Raw genomic sequence first — 14,080 nt, 5'->3', positions numbered from 1 at the left:
TAATCTGCAGATTAACGAGTTTCGAGCTTTAGCGGTAACATATACACTACCAATGAGTCTACTTTGAAGGGGATTAGGGTTATGTACCTCAAAATCAATAAATGTATTTTTGCCGACCAAAGGTCCGATACTTTTTGAACAGCCCTCTAGATCTAGAATTACCTTCCTCCTAATTCTAGATCTCATCTAGAATTAGGAGGAAGTCAATTTATTAACAAAATGAGAGAGAACAATTTAAAATTAATAGAAATTAATTTTTGTAACTTTTTAACTTTTCAACGAATTTTCAACAGAATTGATGTCAAGAGTACTTTTATTTAAAAAAAAAAGTTGATTTCCCTTTCCTGCGGCCGATTCACGAGATGAGCCTTTGCACACGATACTTGGCCGTCTGAGGAGGCCGCTATAAAAAAGGATTTTTCCCGCCATTCGAGGCGGGCGCGCACACGATCGCCTGCAATTCGAGGCCTGCCATCATATAATATAGTGCAGTTTGCCATACATATTCAATGAAGTGATCCATACAAAAATATCACAGAAGAAAAATGAAGATTTTCCATAGTTAAGAAAACTCTCTTCCCATACATGAACATTATTAGAAAGAATTGTGAAGGTAGTATAAACGATTCAGATCGATGTAAACTCTCGCTCACGCGTTAGATTTAAGATAAGATCGTTAGGTTTACTTTAGTTAATCGTGATTTAGGTTTAAGTATAATTTGTGATTTATTTTATTTCTATATTCTTTGACACTTTTGTTTTATTAAATATTTTAGTCCTATTATATAAATATGGCCTGTTTAATGATAGATATCCACACTTATGCCTACGTTAAATATTTGCCTTCTTCATACTCGCAATTCCGTGGTTACGCGTGTNAAACGATTCAGATCGATGTAAACTCTCGCTCACGCGTTAGATTTAAGATAAGATCGTTAGGTTTACTTTAGTTAATCGTGATTTAGGTTTAAGTATAATTTGTGATTTATTTTATTTCTATATTCTTTGACACTTTTGTTTTATTAAATATTTTAGTCCTATTATATAAATATGGCCTGTTTAATGATAGATATCCACACTTATGCCTACGTTAAATATTTGCCTTCTTCATACTCGCAATTCCGTGGTTACGCGTGTTAATGCGAGTTAAAATAAGATTAACTGGTGTCGGGAATCTGACGAGGAGAAGGGTGATTACGCGATCATCTATCTCCGCCTTTATTTTACTTCATAACTGTAAGTCCCCTCACACACTATTTTTTTCGTAGAAAAACCATCTTTTTCAGATAATCCCAAGTCTATTGTCACGTTCAGCAGCCGAGTAAGCGGTACACGATTTTTTCGAACTCCGTAACCCCGGCCAGCCCCTCATAATATTTATTTACATTACTTACCTTATTTAACACTAAAATTTTACTTGCAGAGTTTAAAAATTGTACTTGGTGTGTAACTAAAATGCAAATCTTGTTATTTAAATATTCCATTATGCATCTGAAATGAATAAAAACGTAAAAATGTATTCAAGTATACAATTAATAATTGTTAAATACTTACTTTTCGAAGATATGTTTTGCCACTGGAACATCAACAGCACTTAGTGGATCATCAAGGAGGAATATATCGGCATCCAGATATAATGCTCTAAAAATACATGAAATTAAACATCACGGTAAATGAATTTCACTTCAAGAAACAAAAGATATTGCTCAATCATAAGAATCTGCATTAAATTTAATGGTATGGTCTCTGTAGTTAGTTATTTTTTTTCTTTTTATTAGCTTTGATTTTATACCTGTATGAAACTGTTTGACAACTTGTTTCTCATTTAATTAACAAAAGTTAATTAATGACTGACTTCTCATTTGCTGATAGTGGGGAAACGAAGAAAAATATCTGTAACATGACATAATTTTAACAATAACTAAAGTTTAAGTATATCTGTATCACAATTATAACATAATTTTTCTACCACTGATTTATCAAATAAAAATGTAAAACATATTATCTGATACTACAGAAAAGATTCTGCTTTTCAAACATAATTATGTTTTATTTTGAATTTTAAAATATTTACAATTATCAAATTAAAATACTTACTGTAAAGTACAACTGAAACATTTTAAAAATTCAGAAAATCTCACTAAGTACGTTAATTTTTCAGATATGATTCTTTTCACTATATACTGATTACATTTTAAAGCAATATACAGTGTATATATATAATATATAAGCAATAAGGATATTTGATTAAAATGTATTTATGATTAGGGTATATATGTTTTAAAATTTATCTTGTATACTAGTGCAATATTAATTAACAAGATTTATTATACTGGATTTATGGATGCAGAAACCTACTCTTACGGATCAGAAGTAATATTGTTTATTTAATTTACCTGAACATCCATGAATCCAGTATCATAAATTCTGTTAATTGATATTGTACTAGTATACAAGATAAATTTTAAATTAAGATATAAGACACAAAGGCATAATAATTAGGGTATATATGTTTTTTTTATTTACGTTGAAAGCACTATACTTAAACTAAGAAAAACATACAAGTAGAGTAAGAGTTAATTTACCTTGCTAGATTAATTCTTGCCTTCTGCCCACCGCTCATTATCACTCCTCTTTCCCCCACAATAGTTAGATCTCCTTTTGGAAACACACTTATATCCTATAATTCGTAAATATGAAATTAAAGTTAATTATGTTTAATATAATATGCTCTGAAAACTGTTTTCACACTAAACTTAACTTCAACAGATATTTATGTAAGCGTTAAAATGTGTTTATTAATTACAGGTGTCATTAAATGTGCTTTGAATATGTGCTCAGACTGGTTGACACGTTACTACTTATACCATTGTCCACCGTAAAAACATATAAAAATTTGCATTTTGTCTTGAAATAGGCCTACATGTAAAATTATAAAATAATCGATATACTGTAGGTATTTTTTTACGTATAATAAAGATATAGATAAAAACCGTGTATTACCTTTTCTAGAGCAGTTATATTCAAAACTTTTCTGTATTTCTCTTCTTGATATTCTTCTCCAAACAAGATATTTTCTCTGATAGTTTCGTTGAATACCCAAGCCTCTTGAGAAGCATAAGCGATCTTTCCTTTTATTATCACTTTACCAGAAGAAACAGGAATCTCTCCCAAAATGGACATTAAAAAAGACGTCTAATCAAATTAATTAATCGTTTGTTAATTATATTGAAAAATTACGTGTAAATAATATAAACATATTTATAAACATAAAATTCTGCAAAATTACAGCAGAAAACCGAAAATATACCGATTCCGTAACGTTTCTTTACACCAAGTTGATTCTGATGACAAATCGCCGAGGGGTATGAGTTTTCGCGAAAAATTAACAACCAGGCAGTTCTAACACAGTACTAATTCGTAAGCAGAGTATTGGTGAATGTAGCACTTTTTTGAATTGCGCACAGAGACAGGGAAATAGTCGTATAGTAAACAAAATGCAAACATTTAGAAAATAATTGTAGTTTTGATTTCTTTTTATAACTTAACATATTTTGTTTAAGTTTTTTAGATTCATTGCATTCGATCTGACAAAAGTAAAATATTCATACATTTCGTCACGCGACAGTTTAAGAACAGTTTGAACTAATAATTGAACTGTTATAAATAAGTTGATAAAATCAAATTTTTTTTTCGGATATCTCCATATAAGATTTAAAATTTTTTAGCAAATACCATTTAATTTCAGAACTTTTATGTTGATAGATATAACTTACTGGTCTAATTAAAAACAATGTGAATATAACTAAAATCAATTACGGTAGAGCGTCGATTATCCGAATCAATTGGAGCTGGGGTTGTTAAAAGATCAATGTTTCGGATAACCGATTGTGCACGAAAAAATATATTAATTTATCCCATCTTGACATTTTTCTCCGTTGCGTGTCGCTTCGCGTTGAATTTTCGTCGATGTTAAGCCTAACGAAGACTATTTTATCGTTAAAAATTATTTTTTTATTTTATACGAACAAAATAAATATACTGTATTGAAAAATATAAAAACAAATAAAAAATTATACTTCAGAAGTTAATTTAGTATCAAAAACGTAAAATATTTGAGTAGCCTAACACATAGCCAAAGATTGCAGCGCCACAGCACTGGCGAAAATTTAAATTTGCTGACTGGAATTCTTTCGGATGATTGACTTTCGGATAATCGACGCTCTACTGTATTATTAAAATACATTATTTAGAAGTAATCAATAAAAATAATACGTGTGTCTGCTACTAGTTTAATTAAAATAACAGTCTCAAAATGGAGAATAAAGTAATAACAAATTATTTGTTTAATAATTTCGCATTAGAATCATCTATAGCATGGGTGTCCAACCTGCAGCTCGCGTGCAGCATCCGGCCCAATAAACGTGTATACAAAACCGACAAATTATTTTATTTTATTTATTTATTTATTTCAACGAGAGAAACTCAAAAAAAGTCTAACAAAACCGCAAATCTTTAAACATATTTTATTCTTGAGTGGAAAGGAAATATTTTAAAGGAAATATTTTCAGATACTTGGAAATGTGAGAATGAGGAAGGACTTGTGACTCAAAGGAGTATAGTAGACTCAAATTCGGCCAAAAGATAAAATGTAGTGAGAATTTGTTAAATAGATCTTCTATTATGCAAATATTGACTCTTAATTTTCCAATTTTTCTCACTTCTTTATCTTTCGTACTTTCGCAGTTTTCCCAGCTTTTGGATCTATAATCCTTTGAGTCCCAACTCCAGCTCCATTTATTATTCTTTCCAGCGTTGCAAGATTTTGCTACTTTGCGCCAAATTTGGCTATCCTTTTATTACTTTGGCGTAAAAAATATCATTTGTCGCATGGACTACATATTATTTATAAATATATTAGTTGAATAAAAATGCACTTTAAGATGGTGTTTTTCGTCGTTTTTTTTATTAACTAGAGAGCCAAATAAAACAAGTATTTGTGTTTTCCAAATAAATTTTTGTTTGTCTCTTCTATAATAAATGAATTTATCTATTTGTAAGTAAAAATTGAAAGTAAAAGGATCGCCATGCGGTAGGTAAAGAGTTCGCATCTCTATGGTTGGTGCAACCCGTTTTCTTGTGTGCCTAAAAAATTGAAAGTGTTTGTAGAAGTAATCTTTTAAAATATCCTTTCTCGTAATAAAGTTTTAATACTTATTACTATAATCTAGACATGTTATAATATATATATTTAAGCATTGTGCCAAAATATACTTGGGATACAAGTATATATAATATACTTGTGGCCCAAAACTCCATGACTTCTTCCAATGTTGTTCAGAGAAACAAAAAGGATGGACACTCCTGATCTATAGATAAGTTACATGAAGAAATTATACAGAATGTAAATATAAATGTGCCTACATCCAGTTATAGGTGAAATATGTCTTGGTTAAAATTCAGTTTATTTAAACAAAGTAATGGAACAAAGTGAGATTCGAAAACAGATTATTGTATTATTTATTGTGTGCATTATTGCACAGAATAAATAATAAAAGAATCTCTTTCTACATCATGCAACTAATTTCTAGTGTAACATATCAAAAACATATAAAATTATTTAACCATAACAATTAAATATACAGGTAACCCCCGTATAACACGGCACTTCTATAGCACGGATTCACTCTAACACGGTTCGAGAATTGGTACCATCCCCCGTATAACACGGTACTTTTATAGCACGGATTCACTCTGACACGGTTCGAGAATTGGGTAAAACCCTCGTACAACAGGAAATGTAATAAATTTTTACATACTTAAGTAATAATAGTTCACGAAAATTATTATTTTCGTGAACTATTAGTACTTAAGTATGTAAATTTTCTCTTCTCGCCTTCTGTCGATACACGTGGTCCTTCTCGAAACTTGTTTCAATGTTGCCAGATCGCAACGCTTCTGCTTCTGATGTTGCCGAATGTTTTTCCCTTATTCCATAATTGCTTAGCACCATATAAGAAAATTTATAAAGATCTTTTAACTAGAAGCAAGCAATCTAAAATTACATACACTTTTTGCAAAAGGTAAAGCATGGATCTGAAAATAATGCAGAAAAATGCTCAGAGGATAACGTTAACTTGCCAAAAATAAAACGCTCTCGGTTAATAGTGCTTTTAGTGATGACGAAGAAACATTGTTTAATTTATATTAATATGTATCACTTAAGAAAATTTTAATAAAGATATTTATCTCAATTATGAAAATATAGTAGCATGTTTTTTAATTTTTGAAATCTAACCCTTTTTTTCGTACTAGTTCTTTGTTTCGCATAACACGGCAATTTTTTGGAACGTAACTACCGTGTTATACGGGAGTTACCTGTAATAATTTAATAAAACGAATTTAAATACTAATGGATAAATGGTTAAATTTTTAAAATATTAATTATTTATAAACAATCTTTATATCAAAAAGCCTATAAAATATATAACAACTATTTAATAAGATATTCACCTTTCCTGATCCAACAGGACCTATAACAGTTAATAATTCTCCGGGTTGTACGTTTACAGTTATATTATTCAGTGTTGGGTGGGTTTCCTTTTAAAAAATTAAACAGATAAAGTAACTATATTGTAAAATAGTAATCGTATACGTCATAAATTAAAAATAACATATCATAAATTAATTTATCATAACGTAAATACCATATTATTTAATAATAAAGCTGATATTTTCTAAACTTTAAAATTAGTGTGGCGTTATTTGTTAATGTATATTAAAGGTATGCTATGTTTGTCTCTTACTTGAGGTTTTTTGGTGTTGTCTTGGAGCATAAACTGTCTTGGAATCTCCAAATCTACCACATTACTGATAAAACCACTCTTATATTTAATAACTTACAAAGGATTGCTAAAAAATCACCGGGGGCTTAATTATGCTGCCTCAAACTGTATTTACAATGCGGTCTTCATTTCCATTATCTCATATGCTGTGGCTGTCTGGGAAAGCAGTGTCTTTCTCAGTCACAACTACCGCCCTCTTCAATCTGCTCAGCGTAGGGCCCTTCTCAGGCTCACAAGAGTGTATTCTACTTCCTCGAATTATTCTCTTCAGGTCATCAGTAGGAGAACACCTCTGGATCTTCATTTGAGGCACATTGCTTGTACTTATCATATTAGGAAAGCCACGACATCATTATGAAGTCTACCTCCTATGATGAAGGCACCTATGAGACAGATATACCGTTTACCAACCTCCCTCATCCAGAAGTGAGATGTGGGTTTGACACATCCTTTACAGTTGCTGCTGATTATACAATCTTCACAGGTGGATCAAAGAATGCACGGGCACGGGCTCGGCCTTCGTCATTTTTGCCAATGAGGAGGAAATATATCAGAATTCTGGCACTCTTCATCCTAACTGCTCTATATTACAGGCAGAACTCTGTGCCATTTGCATGGCTTTTCAATGGTGTGATGGTGTGAAGCCAATATTACTGGAAGTAGAGTTACAATTTGCACTGATAGTGCTTCAGCAGTGAATAACCTTACGAATCCCAACAATCTTCACCCTCTGGTTAGAAAGATTCTAAACCATATACCTTGAGCTCAGAACTCCTATTCCCTCAAATGGGTGAGAGGTCATCAGGGTGTCCTAGGTAATGAACGTGCAGACCTACTTGCCAGGGAGGCTGCAACAATCAGTACTTTTGTCCAGAGGCGGCGTAAGGCGTGGGCGACGTGGGCCACCGCCTACGGCCTCGCATTCCGAGGGGCCTCGCGCCTCGAAGGTTTACGCATTACTTAAAAAAGCTGTGAACGCAACGAAAAATTTTACTCGTCATAAAACGATAAATATATTGGCATAAGAGACCAAGAAAACGAAAGGCTAATTCGTGAATCTCAAAAACATTAGCACAATTTGTTTGAGAGATTAATTGCTATCATTAATTTCTTATTCTCTCATAATCTGGCATTAAGAGGTCACAGAGAATCTCTCAAGACAGACGACGGCACTAGGAATTCTGGTAACTTAATAGACTTATTTAACACCACGATTGGTTCTATATTAAGCAATATGGATTCGAGATTTATGTCTTTAAATCGACATTTTGAAAATTTTGGTTTTCTCTGTGATCTAAGCGAGAGTTAAAAAATATTCCAAAAGAGCAAATACAGTAGAGCGTCGATTTTCCGAATCAATTGGGGACTGGGGTTGTTCGTATAACTGATATTTCGGATAACCGATTTATGTACGAAAAAATAGTTTAACGTATCCTATGTTGAAATTTTTGTCCGTTGCGTGTCGGTTCGCGTTGAATTTTCGTCGATGTTAAGCCTAACAAAGACTATTGTATCGTAAAAAATTATTTTTTTATTCTTTACAAACAAAATAAATATATTGAAAAATATAAAAACAATAAAAAATTATACTTCAGATGTTAATTTAGTATGAAAAACGTAAAATTTTTGAGTAGCCCAAGACATAGACAAACATTGAAGTGCCACAGCACTGGCGAAAATTTAAATTTGCCGACTGGAATTCTTTCGGATGATTGACTTTCGGAAAATCGACGCTCTACTGTATTTAAAAACTCAAGATTTATGCTCAGTCCTGCGAGTGGGTGAGAGCAGTGACTTTTAACCTTTCGAATTATATGAAGAATTACAAACAATGATCCCAAATTTACCCAACTTCATTAAAAGTGTGAAACAGCTGCTCCAATACATAACAGAAAATAACTTGAAAGAAATTTACCCAAATATTTCCATTGTCATTCGAATTTTGTTAACAATACCGGTAAGTACTGCCTACGCTGTAAGAAGCTTTTCAAAATTAAAACTAATAAAGAATTATTTAAGAAATACAATGGGCCTGGAAAGACTTTCAGCTTTGGCAGTTTTATCTATTGAAGCATATCTAAGCTAAATTACGATACAATTATTAAGGAGTTTTTTTAACTCTTTCCACCTTGTGGGCACTAAGAGGGCCTCTTTTTGCAAGCTCATTATGGGTTAGGCCAGGCCCATAATGGGTCTGCCGGGTGGTGAGGGATGGGGCCCGACATATCCGAACGGACCACCCCCGAAAAATTCCTGGGGATTTTTCGACCCGTTCGGATTCGAGCCCGGGTCCCCCAAAGCGGTAGGCTGCCACCTTTACCGCTCGGCCATCCGGCCGTTATTATTTAAGGAGTTAAGTAAGGCTAAAAGCAAGAAATTTCTGNGGCCTCTTTTTGCAAGCTCATTATGGGTTAGGCCAGGCCCATAATGGGGCTGCAGGGTGGTGAAAGATGGGGCCCGACATATCCGAACGGACCACCCCCGAAAAATTCCTGGGGATTTTTCGACCCGTTCGGATTCGAGCCCAGGTACCCCAAAGCGGTAGGCTGCCACCTTTACCGCTCGGCCATCCGGCCGTTATTATTTAAGGAGTTAAGTAAGGCTAAAAGCAAGAAATTTCTGTTTCTTTAATTTTTTTTATTTTTATTTTTTTAGTGTTAGTCAAAGAATATAATTTGCATTTTTATGAATAAAAATTTGACAGTTTCAACTGCTTTTTATTTTATAGAATCAGTCTTCTTGCGCCACCAGAGGGCCTCGCGAAAAGTACCTTGCCCACGTCAAATGAAGGTCTTGCTCCGCAACTGCTTCTGGCCCTTTCAAGTATTCAGTGCTATCTGCTTTTTTTCTCAAGCTCCAACGTTGGAACTACAGCTTGAATCTCTGGCAGCAGAGATAGGATAGCTACAATGGCTTTGCCAGGAACTGTTTTTTCATCTACTCATGACCACCTTTTTTACCACTGGGTTAGTCCAGACTTTGAAACCACCCTATTCTTCACTGGGCAAGGGAGATTCCAGGCCTACTTACAGAGGTTTGGTAAATCTGCAACGGACATCTGTACCATCTGGAATTGCCGTGATTGGATTGAGCACTCATGTAATTGCCATGATGGGATTGAGCACTCAGCTCGGTCATTGGACGCTTGTATACATGCGTCCAATGACCGAGGATGCTAGGCATGAACTTGCCCTTGCTCTTAGCCACAGGGGTATTAATTGGTCTTGTAAACTTCATGTCCTTCTTAAAGGACAGTGACACTTACAAATCATTCTAAAAATTGATTCATAAGTATAACATATGCTCCGTCATTTATTAAGTTGGTAAAGTCTGTTATCGGGCACTATCTTCATTTGCTCCCTGCACATTATTGTACATTTGTTCTGCTACAACATATATCTGTGTAATGTTTATTATTACTGTTAGTATTGTCTATTTTATACTACTGTACATGTTATTCTACTCTTAAGTTATGTATCATATCTGTTGATTCGTATCGGTCATCTCACCATCTGTTCATACTTTTTCTGTATTGTCATACTGTTTGCATGTTATCTCTCTGTTATTATGTATAATACATACATAATAACAAAGCACGTGCTTTGATATATCTCTGTATATAACCTGATTATGCTCTGTCGGTATCCGGAGTAAATGAAGTTAAAGATAGAGATAAAAATGCAGTCAATAATCGAGCATTGTCGGATAAAAATACAGAATGTCTTGTTGGTGCATGAAATCTGAAAGACTCCATTGCAACACTTTTTTAGCATCGATTTTTTAAGACTGAAAAGTTTGAAATAATTAACTTTGTACCAGTTTTTCACTCACAAAGGTTTAGTTGATAAGCTTTGCACTAAGTGACTTGTCTGTAAGCTGAAAAGTTCTGGACTTCCACAGATGTCATCTTCCTATTCGTGTATCCTCTCATTAGGAAAATTACATAAACTAGGTAATTGCGAGCTTTGCATGTAATTAGCTTGATTAGTTGTTCGATATAGGACCAATTTAAAAAATATTTATCTTTACAAAAATATCATTTTTATATTCTTTGCTCTAGCTTGGAGCAATTTCTGTTCCATTCAAATGTACTGATGCGCATAGTTTATACAACGAGATTTTTATCATCTTTGCTTGTTATGTTGCGTTTTCTTGAGAAAAAGGCACGAAAAAAATCTTATGATTTTATGCGTTTTTACTGATCTGAACTGTTATTTTGAAAGATATGCTTTGCATATGACGTTATGAGTAAAATGTTTCCTTAAATTCAGTTGCAGTGAGATCACTTTCACTTTAAATTTTTTATACTCTTCTATACTCTATATAACAAACAATGATGTAGTAATGAAGCAATTAAAAACTAGTATAATTATATAAACTAAAACAGCTGTCTTTCAATTTAGAACCGATACTAATTGAATTTAAATTATGTCTTACTTTTTTCCATGTAGCTGTGACATCATTCATCCATATTCCATATTCAGTTAAATTTTCGTTCTCTTCTACAACTTTGAGAGTTTTCTCTTCTTTTTCTTGAAGTAGGAGAAAATCCTGAATTAAAATACGAAAAATCTTACTTAATGTATCACATCTAAGACCTCATGTTTTAAAAAAATTAGGCAAAATGGTAGTTTTTGACATCAGGATGAAGTTGTCCATATCGTTTTATTTTATATCTCATAAAGAGCGTCGTAAGACTAATTGAATTTAAAACTTCTTCTGGTGGCAGATGAAAATTTATATATTATTTTACATTGCATTAGTTTGTATTATGTCAGAAACAGTGATTTATTAATATAGGTGCTAATCTGCCCAGGAAAACAGAAGTTGTATGGAATGTCTGTTTACGAAGCCATGATATTGAATCACTCATTAAAATGCAGGGTGTTATTTTAAACTGACGGTACTCAGAGACATCTGTAGAGGAATCTAACATTCGGACTGTTGCCAAATTTGAAATAGTGACTAAGGACTACATGGAAAAGGGATTCCGCGAAGGAAAAAAGTAGTACCTAAATTCGACGGTACGGGTGGATTTGGCTCTGTTGTAGCGAAACAGCTAAGAATTTGCATAAAACCCAGCTGCAATTAACAAACACACGAATGAATAATCAGACAGAGATTTTAATGCAACAATGAAAGTTTAATTAATCAGAAAATAATCTTCTTCCTCCTTCATTGTGACCATTGTCCTGCTGGATAACACATTGCATCCTAAACACCGTGTTCTCTACGGCTGAACGTAACATGTCCACAGGAATGTTCATCACTGTTCGAGATATGTTGTCATCAAGTTTGGTACACCACCAATATAAACCTTGGACTTTAAGCAAGCCCACAGAAAAAATGGGGTTAATTACAGAGAATCGATTCTTTTACTTTTTGAAAATAATTAATTCAATGTGTGGCATCTGAACCATAAAATCTTTCGATTAAAATTACACTACACCTGTATCTTAAAAGCTCAACACTACATCTGTTCAAGGCAAAATAACTATTTTGCCTTGAACAGTTTAAAGCCCTAAAAAACCCAAAATTCAGTCAGGTTAGAAAACGACAGAAAGTTTAGAAAGGATATTCTGAAATGTAAAGCCTTGCCTGTATCCAGTTGTTCATCCCGAACACGGGTATAGCAAAACTCACGATGAGTATACAGTAATAACAAAAAAAGTAATTTTTTGTCCATGACAAAACAAACAAAGGATGAAAAAAATGAATTCGTAAAAATTGTTATAAATTATATTTAATTTTTTAATTAAATATTAATAAATTCGAGTAATTTTTAAATTAAATATTGTTGTAATAAATTTTCAAATCAATAATTTTTGAAATAGTTCATTACCTGAATTCTCTTCAACGAAACCAAAACTTCTGCAGCAAAATTTAATGCTTGTGAAAATATAGTGGTAGTGCTAAGTAATATATACATGGAAACAGTCATAGTGATAAATACAATTTGGGCATTTAATTGACCTCCATTAAAAAAAAACGCAAGATATGTGAGAGAAGTGTATAATTTTGATATAGGATATGACATTGTTGCGCATATTCCTCTGGCATATGAAAAATATCGAACTTTTTTCACTTCTTTCCTGCAAGTTCAATAAATCGACTTAGAAATTTGAAAGTACTGTAATTATTAAAACAAAATAGCAATGGTAAAAATACAGTAAAGTCTGTGTAAACCAGAATGACACCAATATTTTTTCTATTGAATTGATGATTTTTTTATCTTCATCAGTTTATTTAACATTGAAAAATGTTTTGTCTTAAGCAAAATTAAGTTTAGACAGGTTTTTGTTAGATTCGTGTACTGTTTTACACAGATTTTACTGTATTTATTGCTACTTACTCTCTGATTTTCTCAACTAATGCGGCATATGGCAATTCCCAGGTGCACATTTTAATTAATCTCATATCAGCAATCATCTCGTTCAACAGGTTCAATCTTTTATCTCCCAATATAGCTGCTTGTAATCTATTATTATAGAGTTGTTTTAAATTTAAATATTTAGTCTTGGAAAAAGAGGCCTATATAAAATTACTTCCTAAATGTTTATTAATTAATTTTATGATAGTTACTATTTTCTTTTATTCCAGTTACTTAATTTACTTTTTTGCTTATTGAACATTTTGTGAACATTTAGTAAGATTTTTAAATCATTTGTTGTAGAAGTGTGTCTGTTGGTGCAAAATAATTATGGAAGAAGTGAAGTAAACAATTTTGTTTTAGTGTTCGTTTTAGTGTGTCAAAGCCTACAGTTCCTGCGGATATTCACTGATAACCAAGTGCTTTTTGAACTAGCTTAGCAGATTTATTTAACACTGATTTATAATCATGCTGTCTGTAAAATAAGTTTGTACCAATAAGTTCAATAACTATTTTTATTGTTGATCTACAAGTTTATTTTTATAAAAGTGTGATCCTAAATAATAATAAATACGTAATATGAGAGAATGTGGATATTGAATGCATGAAAATAAAATTTGGTTTGTACATTTTCATTTACTTTGTAAAACGTAAGAAAATAATGAAATTGTGTGAAATGTCACCCTCCCATTTTCCTGCAAACTTCGATGTTCTTAGACATTATACATCCAAAGAAGTGAATGAAAAAAGAAAATTTATGAATATATAGCGTAGCGTATATCTGCTTAAGTTTATTCCTTTCGATGAACGTAATAGTCACATTGAGTCTCACAGATTGAAGTAATTTATTATACATTAGTAAGAT

The 14,080-nt window shown here is 32.4% G+C and overlaps 1 protein-coding gene across 1 annotated transcript in view; it reads right to left on the bottom strand.

Moving 5' to 3' along the window:
- Positions 1-14,080, bottom strand: part of LOC111617743 (multidrug resistance-associated protein 4-like) — an 81,877-nt gene that overhangs the window by 37,794 nt on the left and 30,003 nt on the right. The window contains exons 4-11 of the mRNA XM_023359032.1: positions 13,198-13,323; positions 12,688-12,937; positions 11,283-11,396; positions 6,514-6,600; positions 3,004-3,195; positions 2,586-2,680; positions 1,555-1,641; positions 1,401-1,491 (exon numbers count right to left, since the gene is read on the bottom strand). Coding sequence (XP_023214800.1) covers positions 1,401-1,491; positions 1,555-1,641; positions 2,586-2,680; positions 3,004-3,195; positions 6,514-6,600; positions 11,283-11,396; positions 12,688-12,937; positions 13,198-13,323 — 1,042 coding nt within the window. The remainder of the gene's footprint in view (positions 1-1,400; positions 1,492-1,554; positions 1,642-2,585; positions 2,681-3,003; positions 3,196-6,513; positions 6,601-11,282; positions 11,397-12,687; positions 12,938-13,197; positions 13,324-14,080) is intronic.

Source organism: Centruroides sculpturatus, unplaced genomic scaffold (assembly GCF_000671375.1).
Source record: "Centruroides sculpturatus isolate CEXI.00-Female unplaced genomic scaffold, Cexi_2.0 scaffold1651, whole genome shotgun sequence".
Lineage (NCBI taxonomy): Eukaryota > Metazoa > Arthropoda > Arachnida > Scorpiones > Buthidae > Centruroides > Centruroides sculpturatus.
The sequence above is the reverse complement of the archived record's forward strand: the minus strand, read 5'-3'. Positions and strand labels throughout refer to the sequence as shown.